The 8,946-nt window shown below is 41.7% G+C and overlaps 1 protein-coding gene across 1 annotated transcript; it reads right to left on the bottom strand.

Annotated features, from left to right (window-relative positions):
* Positions 1-2,871: 2,871 nt before the first annotated feature.
* On the bottom strand, positions 2,872-8,946 carry LOC125382124. Its single transcript, XM_048400389.1, has 4 exons — positions 8,834-8,946; positions 6,773-6,811; positions 4,641-4,728; positions 2,872-4,392 (listed from the first exon to the last, which is right to left on the bottom strand). Coding segments are annotated over exons 1-4 (1,425 nt in total). The 5' UTR covers positions 8,835-8,946; the 3' UTR covers positions 2,872-3,095.

Genomic DNA, 8,946 nt, shown 5'->3' with positions numbered 1-8,946 from the left:
TAAAAGTACAGAACAGCTATGCAATGGAAATATTTGAAAAATACGTATATGTCATTACAAAAGTACAAAACAGCTTTATGCCAAGGCAATATTTGAAAACATACAATTTGTTTGCTGTTGTAAGTCGTAGGTAGAAAGTTTCAAACTGTATGAGTGAGTGAGTGAGTATGGTTTTACGCCGCTTTTAGCAATATTCCAGCAATATCACTGCGGGGGACACCAGAAATGGGCTTCACACATTGTACCCATGTCGGGAATCGAACCCGGGTCTTCGGCGTGACGAGCGAACGCTTTAACCACTAGGCTACCCGACCGCGCCTCAAACTGTATGAAGGTGACCTTTCAATATTCGAGTCTGGACCAGATAAACCAGTGACACAATGCAGTGAAAGTCGCTTTGAAATAATAAAAGAAGCTGGAATCCAAATTTAATGCTGTCTTCTTAAGGTATTCGCATGTGAACAATCAGTTCAAATATGAGATAGTGAGTTGGATTTAACGCCCCTTTGAACAGTATTCCGGTTATATCACGGCGTGTCAGCTTCATGTGGGAGGAAAGCCTGAAGTGATGCAGGTCTCAGACGTTTACCACTTTGGTTAAACCCACGAGCACGGGTATGGTGCTGACAAACCTAGAAACATCATCGGCTTGAAACCTGGATTCGAACCTACGATCAAAGGTTTATAGTTACCCAGTTCAAATATGACTCCATGTTTATCCGACTATTCGATGTATAGTATGCCAAGTATAACGCTTTTTGTATGACAGACCGCCTTCGTGGTCTTCGTGTCCGGACAGCGAAAAGCCGTGGGTTCGATCCCCGGCCACGTCATAAAAAACAACGTTTAAAATGCTACTTGTTGTTACCCTACTTGGCGCTCGTCATTAAGGGGCGAAAACAATGACGTGTCGGCTCGGAGTCAGTATACTGTGTCTAAGTGGGGTATTCATGTTAAACTGCAGCATGGTATCTAAATGGGCTAGCTCTATAAAATCGGCATTAGTCCGTACTAGTATAAGCAGACACACACACACACACACACACACACACACACACACACACACACACGCACGCACGCACGCACGCACGCACGCACGCACGCACGCACACACAAACACACACACAAACACGCACACGCACACGCACACGCACACACACACACGCACACAAACACACACACACACAGAGGATTCACCACGATTAGATTATGGACTACATCCTCCTGTGGATTACGAGTGAGTATGTGAGTGAGTGATGCAGCTGTGCAGTCTCCAGTCTTACCATACATGTAAACAAAAACAATTCAAGTGAAAATGCCAACTCAAGTATCAAATTCAAAGGGAATAAACTGACGGTTCAAATTAAGATCTATATTCTTCACAGAAAGTGAATTATATCAAAATGCTAAATTCTGGTTGTTAGAAACTGTTTCGAAAAAGTTCAGATAAGGTATAAACAGTACTATAGAAGTGTTGTCTGATGTGTGTAAAGTCGATGGATAACGAAGAGAAGACTAACTGTATATACGAGAACAATGTCATACATGAGTTTATGTTTCTTACGTTTCCTGCTTGGTTTGCAAGTAGCTATATAGCCTGTCTTGTTTTGAAATAGAGATCATTTGTCACACTGTTTGATACAATGGTTAACCAGTGCAGAACAGTTGAGAATGCAATAAATAAATAATGATTTAAGTGAATTGATTCAAGTTAAGTCTACTTGGAATATATCTAACAATATGCTACGTGAAAACAATAGGGCGTTTCAAGTGTCAGTACAAGAGAGCTCATATTCCAGAATGTCAAATATAACAATTTATTTCCTTGTTTGGGCTACAAACGCAGTATGTCCGTCAAACTCCACAGGGAAATAAATACAAATGAGTCCCGCTAGAAAAACGGGGATTTTGGTTTCCTGCTTTCTGGAGTGTGGTGTCGTGATAAATTAACGAAACAGGAAACAATTGCAGGTCAATAGAGTATCGTGGTATCGTATCCCGATGGCTTGGGTCGTCCCTAATGCTATCATTATTTGTCTTATCGATCAAGACTCGATTATCTATGTGCCTTGGTGATAGATGCATGCTTTTGACGATAGTGTTCATGTTTGGTCACTAACTAAATCCTAATCCTTCGGGTTGGTGTAAGTATGTCCATACAGACAGTGTGAGTAAATTAACCCAGGTTGTTTGAACCCGACGTCACTGTCACAACCAGGTCACAAGTAAATAGTCAGTTCACGCGAAATTCTTTTTGATGGGGAGTACACTTGTAATTTGTATAATGTACTGTAAGGTACAATTAATTGGTTAAAGTTCGTGCAGGGTATTGCATCTTATAATGACAAGTCTATGCCCGTCTCGACCATCTCGTTCTCATACAAAACAGTGTCATCAATGCTATGTTTCACATATACACTGTTATATATTAAAAACGTGTGATATAAAAGCGACAGAGCTATTCGTATTTCAATAAAGATAAGACATATCTTCTGAAAGCATAGTCTACTGAATGACTCCGATTATATCATGAGCGCGTGTTTATGAAGCACTATAAAAAGTGATGTGGTTAGCAGTGTTTCAGCCCTATCGCGGAAGGCAGGTAAAACGTACGACTAACGATCTACGTGGCAAAATCAAACACAATCATCCATGTCCAAAATAGTATGATTCCGGGGTAGAATAGGTCTTCAGCAACCCATGCTTGCCGTAAAAGGTGACTATGCTTGTCGTAAAAGGCGACTAACGGGGTCGGGTGGTCAGGCTCGCTGACTTGGTTGATACATGTCATCGATCCCAATTGCGTGGATCGATGCTCATGATATCAATCACTGGATTGTCTGGTCCAGACTCGATTATTTACAGACCGCCGTCATATTGCTGGAATATTGCTGAGTGCGGCGTTAAACAACAAACCAAACCAAACCAAAAACAAAACAAAATAGTATGACCACCTGTTCCTCATTGGTCGACGAAACAAAAACCATTGAGCTGAAATACAAAACAGCGGCGAACAGGTGTTCGCGAAAAGGGTCAGTTATGGATACGGAGGACCTATTCTACCCATGGATATCAACGAAGTGAAAATATATAACTCAAGAGCTCCAGAATTCGGAATCCAATCCGACATTTTCAGCAGAGCATGCCAAATCCGTCACGACCATCCTAACGTTCAAATGTTCCTTTCCTGTTTTTGCATGTCCATCTAAACATATAGCCTTCTTTACCTTTTGAACGCTCCGCCTTAACGACCCATAACCTGGTGGATCGACTTGTTGAGCATTGTTGCTTCTTGGACATTGATTTTGATCCAAATTGTCAAGAGGCATCGAAGGTGCTCGTAGGTTTGCCTCTGTCGTCCCGTCTTGGACAGATTCATCCCCTTCTATCTTGTTACAGGAAGTCTTTAAGATGCTGCATGGTTGATACTGACTGGGGTTCATAGGTTTGCATCTCGGAAGAGGAACAGGTACCCTTTTATCTAGGGAGCATGGGATTGTGTTACATTGTAAGACACTTATGTCGGGCAATTTTCTGTTCTGGATGTCGAGTTCCGACTCCGTTTGTTTAGCATCAAGGCTGCGTCCTTTCCTAGACAAAGATTTCCGTTGTTTTGGTTTAGGTGTTATTCTGATATCGGCTACAGCAACATAATGATCATCATCTGCATTTGGTTTGATTTGTCGGTCTGCAAAAGGATCGTTCCAAATATCGCCAAAGGCTTCTGAAAGTTTGGCCATGTTGACATCTGTCTCCGATTTTGAGAGACGTCGGGACAGGCTCTCATTTGTTTCTGTTGTGGGCCGAACTGTTTTGAGAAGCAGGCTTCTAAGATTGCTGTTGGAAGGTTTGAAGATTTCTTGAAAAATGTCCACCATGCTGTCCGTGACAGGCGACTTGGTTTCTGCTATTCCTGCAGGGAATCTCTGTGCACGAAACTCCCCTGAGTCTGGTACAAAGTGCCCCGCAGTAAGAGAATCCGAACATACGTCATCTGACTTTACCTTGCGGCAACTCTGAGTTCTCTTTTGTCCATAGCTTCCACGCGTTGGAATGCTCTTAGATTCCAAAAAACCCTCCGATTTCGTTTCACTCCAGAACGATGTACTCAGAAGATGGGATAACCTAGATATCCTAGCATCATCCAAGACATGGTCTGTTGAAGATGAAGCTCGAGGATTAATATAGTCTTCTGCTCTTTCCCCACCAGGACGCCTATCTGTTGGTGATTGTTCGCTGTTGCACACAGACTCGTTCTCCTCGACTTGGTCTTGTAAAGTTATACGCTCATACTCGTGATCACAGTCCACTCGATTATTCTGTCTGTAGATGGAAGCGATATCTGATGGAGACGCAGATACCAATCTTGAACATCCACGACACGAATCTTTACTGGAATAATAAATAAATAAATAATAAATAGGACTTTTATTATAACCACCAACCTAGAGAAATAACAAACAAAAACTGAAATGGCTTGTCACCTATTTTTACATTAAAATAACCTATTTAAAACGTTTGTCTCTTTCTTAGTAATATTCTCAGTGTGCGAATGTCATTCTGAGATGCCCCTAAGGCCAAACCTATTTCATGAAAACTCATGAACCATTTTGAAAGTTATTCAAACCCGATATACTTACCATTTCATGTATAAAAATAGTACTAGGAAAAGACAGGCAAGGACCATTCCAATCCCAGCAATTGTCCACGCAAATATGAGGTTAACATCTGGAAATGAAAATAAATATACCTATTAAATATATATTACCACCCACCTAAAAATATAAGTACAAACGGAAAAAAGTAACTGTGGTTTATATATCACATAAAATGGTGCAAATTATAAAATGTTAACTTCATCGACAAAACCCATACCACGTCACGGGAGAAATAGCGACACGCCCTGAAAGAGTGGTAGTTTATCAACTCTATTAACAATGTCACTATCGGGTGTGGCCATCATTTGCGTTGACACAGGCGAGCAAGTTGCGGCGCAATGAAGATGCACACGATGTTCGAAAAGAGCCCGGATATAGTCAACCACAGATTGATCCAACTGAGCTTGCGTTACCTGCCGTACTGATCATATCGTAATCGTCGTTCCTTTTCATTTCAGACATGTTCCATGGGGGGTAAGGTTTGGAAAACAGCCGACCATGCCAGTACAGCCATGTTTACTGCCTCGAGTGATGAAACATGGACTCATCTGAGAACAGTATCGTGTCCCGGTCCTGTCTTCTGAACCCCACTAGCAGAGTCCCCATGGCCCCTCGTGTGGTGGCTCAACTCTAGTTGCTGATCTATAGCCCGTTTTTATCTTGTGTTGTTATGTACAGTCATCCATTTTATCGCCCAATGATACTTTTAATTACAAATCAGTGATACTCTAGTTGTTTTACTGTCCATTGGCGACAGGTTTTATATCGACTAAATGTATTATCATTAACATGTTCCAGTCAATATATGGTTGAAAAATTGCGGATGTGATTTTAAATTTTAACTCACTTTCTCACTCTGAACCTCACATGCTGATTACACCAAGCTGTGCGTGACTGACGGTGACGTGGAAGCAAAATTGGGCGTATCGCTGGACGTCGGAGTCGGATGTTGTGCTCCCTCAACCGATTGCGTACGGTTCTTCCACTAAGTGGCCTTAACCCAGGAATTGTCTGAGCTGTTAATGGGACAGTTTGGTAATTTAAGTGTCGATGGTCGTCTTGTTGACGTGATGTCACACGGAGACGAGTGAGTGGGTATGGAGTTACGCCGCTTTTAGCAATATTCCAGTAATGTCATGGCAAGGGATACCAGAAATGGGTTTCACACATTTTACCCTTGTTGGGAATCGAAACCCAGGTCTTCGGCGTGACGTGCGAACGCTTTAACCACTAGGCTACCCTATCGCCCCAATGACACAATGTGTGCGAGCGTACCCTGCTCACAGTGTGTCTTCCCTCGTAGAAGGAGCGGAAAACTAGTTACGTGTAGTTTTAATAGAGTTCATATGAAGCGACTTTAACACTCTTCACAAGACTGTATGACAAGAGGGATGACGCTTTAACCACTAGGCTACCAGACCGCCCCACACACGGGGACGACTAGCACGTCGCAAGTCATGAGTGTTGCCTTGCTGTAGATGACGTCTCCTAAGAGATGATATTGTATTTCGATGAACATTAAAATGTCTGGATACTTCATTTTGAGCAGTTCCTGTACGCAGTATACCTACGGCACGTAGACGTTCACTCCCAGGAAACCGAGGCGTTGCGTAAGCGTTATTTACGGATAAACAAAAGTGTTTTTATGAGCACATGATAAGTAAACAATCATTGCTTGCTGTCACATTAAATAAACAAGGTGTGTTAGTCTCATGCTCCCAACAACCACGCAAACATCCAAATTGTGCGCCATGTTTGTTTGTTTGTTGTTTAACGCCGCACTCAGCAATATTCCAGCTATATGACGGCGGTCTGTAAATAATCGAGTCTGGACCAGACAATCCAGTGATTGACAGCATGAACATCGATCCACACACGGCTGTCTTCATGAATATGTATTAAAAGATGCATTATTTATTTCAGAATAAACTTATTCTTATTGAAATTGATATGAAGCATAGTTACTTTTTTTCGTTAGTAAATATCAAAGTATGATTTGAAATAAATGTCCATTACATTTGCTCACATGTTTAACCCTCTATTTAGCGATTTCTTAGACAATTATAAAATAACGACGTAAAACAATAGTAAGTTAAAAGCGACATCATTCTTACCTGTTTCGGGTTTAACTGTACTTGTTGGTAAGGGCGACACTGTTGATGAATTTGAAAATGACTTTATAAAAAGCACAGTGTTTGGCACGCAAGTGGGCAGTAGAGGTGTTATTATTATTGAACAGCACAAATTATTATAACAGGAAGGGGATTCGTGGTAGCTGATGAACACATATTTGATCATTTGCTGTATTATTGACTCGGTGTTAAGGAACCCAAATTGATTATATTCATAACTCATCATCAGCTGTTCCATTATAGTAGAACCTTGAACTCAGTATCCTTTTTAAAAATCATATTTTCTATGAAGTTAAATGGTATAACGCGTCAAGATTACACGAACTGTGAGGATAGCTAGTGATAATAAAAGTAGATTATTTAGGTTAATACCACGGATGTATGCAAGCAGGAAGATTGCACAATAAAGGATAAAAGTGGATTCTTCAAATGGATTATGCAGAGACCGATAGTACGTGAATATTATGGGAATGGCGGTGAGGTGAGGTGAGGTGAGGTGAGGTGAGGTGAAATGGTGTTTAACGTCGCGTCAATGATTATTGCACTTATATAGCGACGAGCATGAACCTGTGTGCTGCTTGTAAGGTGCATGCTCTAGTCCGGACTGATGACGATTTATAGTGCTAGCACACTAAGATACCATACCGCAGTTTAACATGAATACCCCACTCAGACACAGTATACTGACTCCGAGCCGACCAGTCCTTGTTTTAGCCCCTTAATGAAGAGCGCCAGACAGGGTACCATCTTTTAACGTCTTTTGGTATGACACGTCCTGAGTCGAACCCCAGACCTTCCGCTTTCCGGGCGGACGCTCTACCACTTGACCACGGATGCGGTCTTATGAGAATGGACCATACTAAGGAAGGATGCTTATAGGCAGCTATTATAAGCATTGACCATTATCATTAGACTTGACCAATCTCTGTTTCATTATGACGTAGGAACTACATGTCTGACATGACCTTATAATACCATGACATGATGAAAGTAATAAACGGGAATCACACAATATTATTTCTAAATATTGATGGAACATATATCGTCAACACCAGAGAAAAATCATCCTCGATTATCCGACGAAACAGATTCCATTCGGCGTCAGTGAGTGAGTGAGTGAGTTTGGGTTTTACGCCACTTTTAACAGTATTCCAGTCATATCACGGCGTGTCAGCTTAATGTGGGAGAAAGCCCGAAGTGATGCAGGTCTCAGACGTTTACCACTTCATAATCGGGGCGAACCGGGATTCGAACCCACAATCATAGGTTTCTGGCGTGGCCAAGGGACGCAACTCTGCGGCGTGAAAGGCAAAATAGTGAGGGAAATGATATGATGGATCGGTTAAAATCAATGATGACAAAAGGTGTCCGCGATAAGGGGAAGCAGTCCTCCCCTCCCGGTTGCACCCGCCACTCATGCAATTTGCTTAAAAATGTATGTGTTAGTTGCCTGACGCCGCACAGTAGTACAGTAGTACTTATGCCATGCAACGGAAATCCAGTCACACGACAGCGCATTTACTGATTTTGTTGAAAGAAAAAAAAAATTCATTTTTAATTTGTTCTGTCGTGTACAGAAGTTCTGCTGCTTATAAGTACAGAAAAGACCTTGAGAGAAAAATGTTCGTTTTGCATCTCAGTGAGGGGCAGGGGCGGTCGGGTAGCCTAGTGGTTAAAGCGTTCGGTCGTCACGCCGAAGACCCGGGTTCGATTCCCGACATGGGTACAATGTGTGAAGCCCATTTCTGGTGTCCCCCGCCGTGATATTGCTGGAAAATGCTTATAGCGGCGTAAAACCATACTCACTCACTCACTCAGTGAGGGGCGGGGCGAGTAAATGGCCCCTGAATATAAACATATCTTGTTTCGTACCCTTGCTGCGGTTTAATCAGATGCATTTATAATCATTCTTAGTTGTATTCCATATACATGTGTTTATCAATAATGAATAATGATGTAAGCATGAAATACTGCATATTATAAGCATATTGGTCACAGAGAAATAATAATAGAAATTGAGTTTGTATATGACAAGGTACTTACTTCCACAGCACTTATTTCAACCTGTATTTACACCACAACTATGTTGTGGAAGAGATGATGCGTGAAAATGAGAGTCGGACACAATCCAATATTTTGTAAGGAAACGGCACATG

Source organism: Haliotis rufescens, unplaced genomic scaffold (genome assembly GCF_023055435.1).
Source record: "Haliotis rufescens isolate VD_foot unplaced genomic scaffold, xgHalRufe1.0.p SCAF_2, whole genome shotgun sequence".
Classification (NCBI taxonomy): Eukaryota; Metazoa; Mollusca; class Gastropoda; order Lepetellida; family Haliotidae; genus Haliotis; species Haliotis rufescens.
The sequence above is the reverse complement of the archived record's forward strand: the minus strand, read 5'-3'. Positions and strand labels throughout refer to the sequence as shown.